The 12,500-nt window shown below is 38.5% G+C and overlaps 2 protein-coding genes across 5 annotated transcripts in view; one reads left to right on the top strand and one right to left on the bottom strand.

The window, feature by feature from the left end:
* Positions 1-8,861, bottom strand: part of smarca1 (SNF2 related chromatin remodeling ATPase 1) — a 33,076-nt gene extending 24,215 nt beyond the window's left edge. Inside the window, exons 1-6 of the mRNA XM_081718915.1 lie at positions 8,703-8,861; positions 7,906-7,986; positions 5,701-5,867; positions 4,828-4,928; positions 4,023-4,123; positions 1,723-1,902 (exon numbers count right to left, since the gene is read on the bottom strand). Of these exons, the coding sequence (XP_081575041.1) occupies positions 1,723-1,902; positions 4,023-4,123; positions 4,828-4,928; positions 5,701-5,867; positions 7,906-7,986; positions 8,703-8,759 (687 nt within the window). The 5' untranslated portion in view covers positions 8,760-8,861. The remainder of the gene's footprint in view (positions 1-1,722; positions 1,903-4,022; positions 4,124-4,827; positions 4,929-5,700; positions 5,868-7,905; positions 7,987-8,702) is intronic.
* Positions 8,862-9,666: 805 nt separating this feature from the next.
* The window catches only part of gab3 (GRB2 associated binding protein 3), a 26,359-nt gene continuing 23,525 nt past the window's right edge, over positions 9,667-12,500 (top strand). For 2 of the 4 annotated variants that reach the window (XR_014124934.1, XR_014124933.1), the window contains exon 1: positions 9,667-10,417. Coding sequence is in view for 2 of the 4 variants with exons in the window: in XM_027030043.3 (XP_026885844.2) it covers positions 10,346-10,417 (72 nt within the window). In the remaining 2 variants the exon portion in view is untranslated. The remainder of the gene's footprint in view (positions 10,418-12,500) is intronic. The other 2 variants (XM_027030043.3, XM_027030042.3) reach the window with 2 other exon arrangements.

Below are 12,500 nucleotides of genomic sequence, written 5' to 3'. Positions count from 1 at the left end.
TATTTATAACGTCTGTAATGTTTATAATACTGTTTATAATGTCTGTAACATTTATAATATTGTTTATAATGTCTGTAATGTTTATAATACTGTTTGTAATGTTTATAATACTGCTTATGTCTGTAATGTTTATAATACTGTTTGTAATGTTTATAATACTGTTTAGAATGTCTGTAATGTTTATAGTACTGTTTGTAACGTTTATAATACTGTTTATGTCTGTAATGTTTATAATAGTTTAGAATGCTTGTAATGTTTATAATACTGTTTATAATGTCTGTAACGTTTATAATATTGTTTATAATGTCTGTAATGTTTATAATACTGTTTGTAATGTTTATAATACTGTTTAGAATGTCTGTAATGTTTATAATACTGTTTATAATATTTATAATACTGTTTAGAATGTCTGTAATGTTTATAAGTTTAGAATGTTTGTAATGTTTATGATACTGTTTAGAATGTCTGTAATGTTTATAATACTGTTTATAATATTTATAATACTGTTTATAATGTCTGTAATGTTTATAATACTGTTTAGAATGTTTGTAATGTTTATAATACTGTTTAGAATGTCTGTAATGTTTATAATACTGTTTATAATGTCTGTAATGTTTATAATGTTTGTAACGTTTATAATACTGCTTATAATGTCTGTAATGTTTATAATACTGTTTGTAATGTTTATAATACTGTTTAGAATGTCTGTAATGTTTATAATACTGTTTATAATATTTATAATACTGTTTAGAATGTCTGTAATGTTTATAAGTTTAGAATGTTTGTAATGTTTATGATACTGTTTAGAATGTCTGTAATGTTTATAATACTGTTTATAATATTTATAATACTGTTTATAATGTCTGTAATGTTTATAATACTGTTTAGAATGTTTGTAATGTTTATAATACTGTTTAGAATGTCTGTAATGTTTATAATTCTGTTTATAATGTCTGTAATGTTTATAATGTTTGTAACGTTTATAATACTGCTTATAATGTCTGTAATGTTTATAATACTGTTTGTAATGTTTATAATACTGTTTAGAATGTCTGTAATGTTTATAATACTGTTTAGAATGTCTGTAATGTTTATAATAATGTTTGTAATGTTTATAATACTGTTTAGAATGTCTGTAATGTTTATAATACTGTTTGCAATGTTTATAATACTGTTTAGAATGTCTGTAATGTTTATAATACTGTTTGCAATGTTTATAATACTGTTTAGAATGTCTGTAATGTTTATAATAATGTTTAGAATGTCTGTAATGTTTATAATACTGTTTAAAATGTCTGTAATGTTTATAATAATGTTTAGAATGTCTGTAATGTTTATAATACTGTTTAGAATGTCTGTAATGTTTATAATAATGTTTGTAATGTTTATAATACTGCTTATAATGTCTGTAATGTTTATAATACTGTTTGTAATGTTTATAATACTGTTTAGAATGTCTGTAATGTTTATAATACTGTTTGCAATGTTTATAATACTGTTTAGAATGTCTGTAATGTTTATAATAATGTTTAGAATGTCTGTAATGTTTATAATACTGTTTAAAATGTCTGTAATGTTTATAATAATGTTTAGAATGTCTGTAATGTTTATAATACTGTTTAGAATGTCTGTGATGTTTTCATCATTACCTTGCACTTTGAACAGAGAGAAAGGGGACAAACAGAAACGGACAGGGATAGAACAAAGGTGTGAAGATCTCACTCTTGCGTCCTTGTCTCCGATGAGACACACAGCTTTGAGGGATGGCACCCAACGTTTAAACTCATTCATCCAGTTGTGCAGGGTGGACTTGGGCACTAGGACCATGTGGGGCCCCGGAATGGTCCGGTAGTGCTTGAGGTAGCCCAGCAGTGCTATGGTCTGCAGAGTCTTCCCCAGGCCCTAGAGAGCACAGCCAGGTCCATCACCACACACCAACATCGCAGTGCCGTTTCTGCACTCTTACATTTACACTGGTTCACAACGTAAAGGGGACACTTTTTTTTAAACAGTTGCTTTGGCTTAAATTTGTATGTGTAATAGTGTACAATATGTGTTTAGTGTGTGTAATGGTATGTAATATGTGTAATGTGCATAATGGTCTGTAATATGTGTGTACTGTGTGTATTGGTGTGTAAAATGTGTGTAGTGTGTGTAATGGTGTGTGATATGTCTGTAGTGTGTGTAGTGTGTGTAATATGTGTGTAGTGTGTAATGTGTGAGTAGTGTGTGTAATGGTGTGTAGTGTGTGTAGTGTGTGTATTGGTGTGTAATATGTGTGTAATGTGTGTATTGGTGTGTAATATGTGTGTAGTGTGTAATGTATGTGTAATGCATGTAATGGTGTGTAGTGTGTGTAATATGTGTATAGTGTGTGTAATGGTGTGTAATATGTGTGTAGTGTGTATTCGCATAATATGTGTATAGTGTGTAATGGTGTGTAGTGTGTGTAAAGTGTGGGTAATTCTGTGTAATATGAGTGCAGTGTCGGTAATATGTGCATAGTGTGTGTATTGGTGTGTAATATGTGTGTAGTGTGCGTACTAGTGTGTGATATGTGTATAGTCTGTGAAATGGTGTGTAATATGTGTATAGTAATGGTGTGTAATATGTGTGTAGTGTGTGTAATATGTGTATAGTGTGTGTAAGGGTGTGTAATATGTGTGTAGTGTGTGTAATGGTGTGTAATATGTGCATAGTGTATGTACTGGTGTGTAATATGTGTATAGAGTGGGTAATGGTGTGTAATATGAGTGCAGTGTGGGTAGTATGTGTATAGTGTGTGTAAGGGTGTGTAATATGTGTGTAGTGAGTGTAATGTGTGTATAGTGTGTGTAATATGTGTGTAGTGTGTGTAATATGTGTGTAGTGTGTGTAATGGTGTGTAATATGTGTGTAGTCTGTGTAATATGTGAGTAGTGTGTGTAGTGTGTAATATATGTGTGTAGAGTGTAATGTGTATGTAGTGTGTGTAATGGTATGTAATATGTGTAATGTGTATAGTGTGTGTAGTGTGTGTAATATATGTGTAATATGTGTGAAGTGTGTGAAATATGTATGTCATGTGTGTAGTGTGTGTAATATGTGTGTAATGTGTATAATATATGTGTAGTGTGTGATATGTGTGTAGTGTGTGTACTGGTATTTAATATGTGTATAGTGTGTTGTGTGTAATATGTGTGTAGTGTGTGTAATATGTGTATAGGGTGTGTAATGGTGTGTCATGTGTAGTGTCTGCAATATGTGTATAGTGTGTGTAATGGTGTGTAATATGTGTGCAGTGTGTGTAATATTTCTGTAGTGTATGTAATGGTGTGTAATATGTCTGTAGTGTGTGTGATATGTCTGTAGTGTGTGCAGTGTGTGTAATATGTGTGTAGTGTGTAATGTGTGTGTAGTGTCTGTAATATGTGTGTAGTGTGAGTAGTGTGTGTAATATGTGTGTAGTGTATGTAATATGTGTGTAGTATGTGTAGTGTGTGTAATATGAGTGTAGTGTGTGTAATATGTGTGTAGTGTGGGTAGTATGTGTGTAATGTGTAGTGTGTGTAATATGTGTGTAATATGTGTGTAGTGTGTGTAATATGTGTGTAGTGTGTGTAATATGTGTGTAGTGTGTGTAATATGTGTGTAGTGTGGGTAGTATGTGTGTAATGTGTAGTGTGTGTAATATGTGTGTAATATGTGTGTAGTGTGTGTAATATGTGTGTAGTGTGTGTAATATGTGTGTAGTGTCTGTAATATGTGTGTAGTGTGAGTAGTGTGTGTAATATGTGTGTAGTGTATGTAATATGTGTGTAGTATGTGTAGTGTGTGTAATATGAGTGTAGTGTGTGTAATATGTGTGTAGTGTGGGTAGTATGTGTGTAATGTGTAGTGTGTGTAATATGTGTGTAATATGTGTGTAGTGTGTGTAATATGTGTGTAGTGTGTGTAATATGTGTGTAGTGTGTGTAATATGTGTAGTATGGGTAGTGTGTGTAGTGTGTGTGTAGTGTGTGTAGTATTTTAACATGTTTTACCATTTCGTCCGCCAGGATACCATTGATGCCATTCTCGTAGAGTGAGATCATCCAATTGAGGCCTCTGATCTGGTAGTCCCTCAGAGTGCCGTTCTTCACATCTACCAATCAATCAATCAATCAATCAATCAATCAATCAATCAATCAATCAATCAATCAATCAGTCAACAATCAGACAATCATTCAGAACACATATCTACACATTACAGACTGACAGTTTAATCCAATATGGCTTATAAAACATGTGAAATATAGTTAGTGGTTTATTATCTTCATATTTTCCAGCTGACCAGCTGATTCCAATGCAGCTTTGAAAGGGCAAATTAATTATCCAAAAGGAAATGGCACCATCTAGCGAGCCAATCAGAGAAGGATCCTTTAGAGGCTCTTGTAGGGTATTTAAAACAAGACACCACAAGCCAATTAGTGCTCACTGTCCATGTATTCTCTGTAATAAAGTTGCGTATGTGTGTGTTCGTGTGCGCGCGCGTTTTGTGTGTGTGTGTGCATGCATGTGTGTATGTGTGCACGTGTGTGTGTGTGTATGTGTGTGTGTGTGTGTGTGTATGTGTGCGCATGTGTGTGTGTGTGTATGTGTGTGTGTGTGTGTGTGTGTGTATGTGTGCATGCGTGTGTGTATGTGTGCGCACGTGTGTGTGTGTGTGTGTGTGTGTGTATGTGTGTGTGTGTATACTCTAGGCAGCGTTTATCCGTGACGTGATGATGCCCGGGGAGTGGAATGTGTGTGTGACATCTTATGAGATGGTGATCAGAGTGAAATACGTCTTTAAGAAGTTTAACTCACATGATGGAGACTCCTCAAAGCGGACGAGAAGGTTGGTCGGCTTTCTGCTCTCAGACAGCAGCTCTTCATCTTCCTCCTGTTCTGTGCGACGGTGGCGGTTACTGACAGACAAACAATCAATAATCAGTAACACACACAAAAACACACTCTTCCAGCAAAGAGGGCGAGTGAAAAAAAATCAACAACCAGTAACTTCTTTCTGTAACATGGGAGGGCTGACAAGCAAACACATTCATGAAGTGCTGACGCGCTGGAGACTAAGGGGAGGAGACAGGGAACCATGGAGACGAATGAAAACCCGGAAGTGATTCGGTTGCCATGACAACGAGGGACGCTCAGGTCTGCGGACGTGACACTTTCTGACTAAAGCACGCAGACAGACAGACGGACAGATGGACAGACACAGACACACACACACACACAGAGATGTTGCATGCTATACATTATCCAGTCAGCGGTAGGTTTAATATTACTCCTAGATTAAAGCAGGTAGGCATACATTTAAAATATTATTTTAGAGTTTGTTTTCTACATAAAATAAACAGACAATAAATAACTGTCAAAAAATCAAAGTCCATCTATCAGACCACAACATCAGCAGAGTAACACTGCATGGTGAGCCTGGTCTTATCAGACAAAGAACAGTTTCAGGATGACAACACACAACCCAGTTGGCATATGGTCCATGTATCAAGGGTTTAAAACATAGTTACAGTAAAGAGCAAACAGCAATAACAGCTAAACTTTTGAATGACCTCACATAAAGGTAGTTCCAAGGCTAAACACAGACTGAAGGCTAAACGTAGCATAATCTAATCTATAATAGTCGTAATCTGTGAGTGCTCTGAGTGGCCTTGAGTGTGTGAGACTCACTCTCCGACAGACAGGAGGTTCTGTTTCTCATCCTGTTTGACGCGGGGTCTTCCCAGACGCACTTTAAGGGGGGACGTAGGGGACTTTTGGCCAGCTGGCTGGATGAAGTGAGCAAAGAGTTCGGTCTGTTTGAGGAGGAACTCGAACCTGTTGGCCCGATCAGTTTTCTGCAGAGAGGCAAAGAGACAAAGGTAGTGAGTTAGTTAGAAGTCGGAATTATCGCATGGCTGAAGTTTTTGCACTGAACAATTTAGCACTGTGATTTTTCTCACTAGAACTGTTATTTGGTTTCAACTGCACAGTTGTACATGTACTGAGTAGAGCTCCAGGTGCAAATATGTTGGCTACAGATATCACACATCTCCTGGGAAAAATGACGAATGTGAGAAGTTGTGACTCCAGGCGATGAAAACAATATTAGTGTAACAACTATAGTTACAGTAGAATATAAACAGTGCATCTTATATATTTTAAGTCACTCTTTATAACAGCTTTAATGCACACTCACTCTTCATAACCATTTTAATAAACACTCACTATAACAGCTTTAATAAACACTCATTCTTTATAACAGCTTTAATAAACACTCATTATAACAGCTTTAACACTTACTATAAGTTTTAACACTCACTCTTTATAACAGCTTTAATAAACACTCACTATAATAGCTTTAATAAACACTCATTCTTCATAAGAGGTTTATAAGCTCAAAGATCAGGTCATGGAGTTTAGTTCTCTCAGACATCTTTACCTTCAGTGATTTATACCATGAGAGACTGGAAAGGCCGTCACTCACATTAACACTAGCAAACTATTTATAGTAGCAGAGAACACACACACACACACACACACACACACAAATAAACAGACAGGGGTGTATTTAAACAAACACACGTCATGTACAGTTATAAAAAGGCAATGCAGATGAATCTGTACAGCACAGATGGACATTTCATGCACAAAAGTAGTTCAATGTACTTTACAGATAAAAGTATAAAATAAATTATCAGACATATAAAATAAAAATACTAAAACCATAAACACTCACTCTTTAAGACAGCTTTAACAAACACTCACTGTTTATAACAACTTTAATAAGCACTCACTCTTTATGACAGCTTTAACAAGCACTCAATCTTTATGGCATCTTTAATAAACACTCACTTCATGACAGCGTTAACAAGCACTCACTATGACAGCTTTAATAAACATTCACTGACAGCTTTAATAAACTCTCACTCTTCATGACAGCTTTAACAAGCACTCACTCTATGACAGCATTAACAGGCACTCACTCTTTATGACAGCTTTAATAAGCATTCATTCTTTATGACAGCTTTAACACTTACTCTTCATGACAGCTTTAACAAGTACTCACTCTTTATAACAGCTTTAACAAGCACTCATTCTTTATGATAGCTTTAATAAACACTCACTATAACAGCTTTAATAAACACTCACTCTATGACAGCTTTAACAGTCATTCTTTATGACAGCTTTAACACTCACTCTTTATGACAGCTTTAACACTCACTCTTTATGACAGCTTTAATAAACACTCACCCTGACAGCTTTAACACTCACTCCATGACAGCTTTAACACTCACTCTTTATGAAGCTTTAACAAACACTCATTCTTTATGACAGCTTTAACACTCACTCTTTATGACAGCTTTAACAAACACTCTTTATGACAGGATTAACAAGCACTCACTCTATGACAGCTTTAATAAGCACTCACTCTTCATGACAGCTTTAACAAGCACTCACTCTTTATGACAGCTTTAACAAGCACTCACTCTTTATTACAGCTTTAATAAACACTCGATCTTTATGACAGTTTTAATAAACACTCGCTCTTTATGAGTTTTAATAAACACTCGCTCTTTATGACAGCTTTAATAAACACTCAACCTATGACAGCTTTAACACTCACTCCATGACAGCTTTAACAAACACTAATTCTTTATGATAGCTTTAATAAACACTCACTATAACAGCTTTAATAAACACTTACTCTTTATGAAGCTTTAACACTCATTCTTTATGACAGCTTTAACACTCACTCTTTATGACAGCTTTAATAAGCACTAACTCTTCATGACAGCTTTAACAAGCACTCACTCTATGACAGCTTTAATACTCACTCTTTATGACAGCTTTAACAAGCACTCACTCTTTATGACAGCTTTATTAAGCACTCACTCTTTTTTCTTCATATTCAGGGTCCACCGTGCCTTCCTTAATTGCTGCTTTAGGAGGGGGATCCAGGAGGAATGGAGGATCCTGCACAGAGAGAGAGAGAGAGAGAGAGAGAGAGAGAGAGAGAGAGAGAGAGAGAGAGAGAGAGAGAGAGAGAGAGAGTCAGTATACTAACATGTATACATTCATATGCATACAGTCACAGTTATAAATAACTGAAATATTGTCCATGCAGATTATATGTTTAATACCACAAATACCAGCCAAACGTTTGTGTGCGAAGTTTCAATAATTCAACATTAAATCATCTCGATAATCCATCTAAAGAGACGTCCACCATAACTCGTGCCCCAGTCATAATCACGAAGGCTGCACGAGCTGCTCTGACCGTGCGCATTCCGTTAACGCCGCGCGCTCCAGCTAGCCCGGTCCCCGGAGACCGGAGGCGAATCTGCGCGTGTGCTGCTCTCTGCGAGCTGGACTTGCACGGCGCGGGAGCGCGCGCAGACTTCATGCGCTTCGGAGCTGCGCCAAAGGCGTCCGTCCCTTAAGCCGCGCGACCGCTGCACCGACGACTTTCCCTCTCGCGCATCTTTCAGTGCCAGCACATTTCCTCTCTCGTGCCTACAAAATGCCGCCAGTGCAGTGTTTGGCCCAACACCTGGGGGTGCGCGTGCATGCAGATCCCAACTTCGCCTTCCCGCCATATTCTCCCGAATGCACGAGAACAGCAAACTTCTGCAACCTTGTTTTGACATGTCTGCACACGAAGCGCGCGCTCCGCTCTTCGCTCCGGTTACCTGTTCGTTTCCGGGCGCAGGGTCTCGAGAGGTTGACGGTACCTCTTCGTCAGACATGTTTGTTAGGGCGCGTGGCTTTTCATGAGTTATTAGAGCAGGACAGCAAGTTAGAGACGGAAAAACAAGCGCATGCGTCAGTAGCACGCACTGCACGCCTGGCGCACGCCCCCTTTAACAAACCCCAGATACCGCGAGGCCCTGCAATATCGCGAGAGCGAGAAACGCCACAAACAAGCGCCTCAGAGTGTAGATTATGTCTGCCTGAACTCGACATACAATAAAGTCAGGCGTTATTCGTTAACATTTATTTAATTAAAGCATTATTAGCAATTCATGCTTACCAGTCATTTGTGAACAACCAAGATTAAATCGTTTGTTTACATTCAGTAGTATTTTTTCCTAAACAACTGGTCCTTAAATATGTATTTATTATTGAGTAATGCATATGAGCAGGCCCTTAAATATGGATTATTTATTAAGTAATGAATATGCAGGGACCTTAAATTTGTATTTATTAATAAGTAATGAATATGAGCAGGCCCTTAAATATGCATTTATTATTGAGTAATGTATATGAGCAGGCCCTTAAATATGTATTTATTATTAATTAATGAATATGAGCGGGCCCTTAAATATGTATTTATTATTGAGTAATGCATAGGAGCAGGGCCTTAAATATGGATTATTTATTAAGTAATGAATATGCAGGGCCCTTAAATTTGTATTTATTAATAAGTAATGAATATGAGCAGGCCCTTAAATATGCATTTATTATTGAGTAATGTATATGAGCGGGCCCTTAAATATGTATTTATTTATTAAGTAATGAATATGCAGGGCCCTGCTGTACAAAAATAAATCCAGACACGTTTACTGCTGTAAACAGCTCGGAACACAAGAGGGCAACAATCCCCCAATATTTCACACACGCGCATTCCACTGTGGAGTTTAAAACACGGCAGTGCTGAGTTTGTCTCACTTATTTTGGTCTTCAATGGGTCTTTTCAGATATGATCGTAATGAAATCATGTACAATAATATTTTAAAATGTACTATGCGTTGTATATGGAAATTATTTAAAATGTATTTGAATCATTTTATGTTCTTTCAGCCACTGATATGAAGAGTGTGCTGTACTAACAAAGCGTGAGGTTCCCTGTTACTCGCTTTGCTCAGAGGAACCAACAGCCCAGGAAACCAGTGAAGAACCTCCGCACAGTTATCCAAGCTGAGCCAGCGTCTGTCGGTTTCTCTGACAGGCACACACACACGGTCATGTGCCGCTTGGTCACTAGATACTGAAATGAGGGGCATCTCTTCCTAGACACACACACACACACCGTGCACGCAAATACATGCTGTGCTCTCTATCAGAATCACGCAGGTTTTCATGTAAACACACTCTCATCTTACCGTTTCTCACTGCTCTTCTCTTTAATTCTATCTTTACATCTCTCTCCCCTCCCACTCTCTCTCCCCTCCCTTTCTCTCCCTTTCTCTCACTCCCTGATCGATGCTCTTAGTTCCTTCTTTAATCGCTGGAGGCTGCAAACAGGATTAGCTGTGTATTCAGACTGCAACCAGTTCTGCGCACGCACACTCTGACACAAACACACACAATCACAAGTGTGCCGGACGCAGGCATGAGTGGAGGGGACGTGGTTTGCACTGGATGGCTTGTTAAATCCCCACCGGAGAAGAAGCTCAAGAGATACGTGAGTAGAAAGAACTGTGTGTTTGTACAAGTGTGTGTGTACGTGTGTGTGTGTATGGTTTGTGTATGTGATCGACTCGCTGTCCTCCAAACACACTCTCACCGTCTCCCTGGCTTTGCTGCTTCTGTGTGTGTGTGTGTGTGTGTGTGTATTTCAGCATCTGACTGCTGTCATTACCACACTGTCACTCTGATGCCCCTTCCCCTCAGTCAGGCCGTTTTCCTGCGTGGGGCTGTTTTCCTGTGTGTGTGTATGTGTGTGTCTGCACACTGCAGGGCTGACTTTCAGTGTTGCATGAATGTTTATCTGAGGCAGTTTGTTCATGGATTTGCATTGTTGGCGTTCACGTGGCTGGACAGTGCTGGACTAGCACTGCAGTAGCGTCTTCAATCATGCACAACCTCACAGCCCTTAATAACAGTGCCAACACACTGATGTGGGACCTGCCTTGAGGAACCTCTGCTATAACTCCAAGCTGTGCTGCCCAGAAGACAGAGCTGGTCTCAGATCAGTGAGAAAGGTCAACTTCTCCCATCATAGCAGCCCTGGGTTGTCTAGTCATGGTCACAGGTATGCTGGGCTGCTGTGTTTCTTAGACTGGGACCAGTGTTCAGTCTACACCAACGTTCAGTCTACACCAGTGTTCAGTCTACACCAACGTTCAGTCTACATCAGTGTTTAGCCTACACCAACGTTCAGCCTACATCAGTGTTCAGTCTACACCAACATTCAGTCTACACCAGTGTTTAGCCTACACCAACATTTAGTCTACAACAGTGTTCAGTCTACACCAACATTCACACTACACCAGTGTTCAGTCTACACTAGTGTTCAGACTACTTCAGTGTTCAGTCTACACTAGTCTACTAAAGTCTCTTTAAAGTGTGCTGACACTATCACAGAGCTGTTTGATTCTCTCAAATGCTCAGGTTTTCCTGGCAGCTTCTGTACTGTGGTGTACCTGCTGTATGGAGGTATGTTCTTGTGTGGGCTTCCCCAGAGTGCCAAGTGAAGGTTGATTTCTCATTGATCAGGGAGAACTCTGATCTGAGGTCAGTACAGTCTCACGTAAGAAGGTACTACTCCCCAGATTGATACAGAGTTGTGTCGGTGTAACTGTACATGGACATTGCAGGGTGACCTCATGAACCACATAACCAAGGGGGTCATGTCCATGACCTCTGGGTGACATCAAAAACTGTGTCATGTCCATGACCTCTGGGTGTTATTGAGATTGTTATTTATTTACTTTCTTTTGTTTATTTATTTTATTGATGTATTTGTATTTCCAGACTGGGAGTTCACTACTGTTTATGTTACTTGTTGTTATTTTTTGCTGGGATTTAATTCTGGTTCATGTATTGCTAAGTTGAGCTTGGATCCTAGCTTCTGTACTTTTATGTAGGGATTTAGGTTGTGTATCTCGAGGTTGGATTTAGGTTGTGTATCTCAATGTTGGACTTTGTGTATTTCTGCATGAATACGAGTTGTGCGTTTCCTCTATGCAGATCATAACAGTTTGTTCCTGTTTTTGTTTTGCATTTTGTTGTTGTTTAGTTCCAGTATGCAGTATGTTGCTCCTTTACCGTTACTGAACGTTACAGAACCTTACAGAACATTACTGAATGTTACAGAACATTACAGCTCAGCAGATATCTGCAGTGAGACACGTTTGCTTGATGAGTAAACAGCTCCTGTGTTTCATCAGGCCAACACTTAAGCTCTTGTCTTTACTGAGTGACACACACACACACACACACACACACACACACACACACACACACACACACACACACGCCACCATTAGTTTGACTGAAGGTCTTGGTTAATGTGAGTTTGACACAAACAGACAGACACACACATACACACACACACACACACACACACACACACACACACACACACAAGGCACCATTAGTTTGACCGAAATTCTGGATGTTAACGTGTCCCTCAGTCAGCAGGTCAGACTCTTGTTGAGTTCATCCGTTTGTCCAGACAAACACACCCACGCTTTACCATGTGACATCCAGTTTGTGTTGTGTTGTGCGGTGTGTGTTGCTGTGTGCAACACAAATACACACAC

Source organism: Electrophorus electricus, chromosome 8 (genome assembly GCF_041902795.1).
Source record: "Electrophorus electricus isolate QZ-2024a chromosome 8, ASM4190279v1, whole genome shotgun sequence".
NCBI classification, from domain to species: domain Eukaryota; kingdom Metazoa; phylum Chordata; class Actinopteri; order Gymnotiformes; family Gymnotidae; genus Electrophorus; species Electrophorus electricus.
This window is presented reverse-complemented; position numbering and strand designations above follow the sequence as displayed.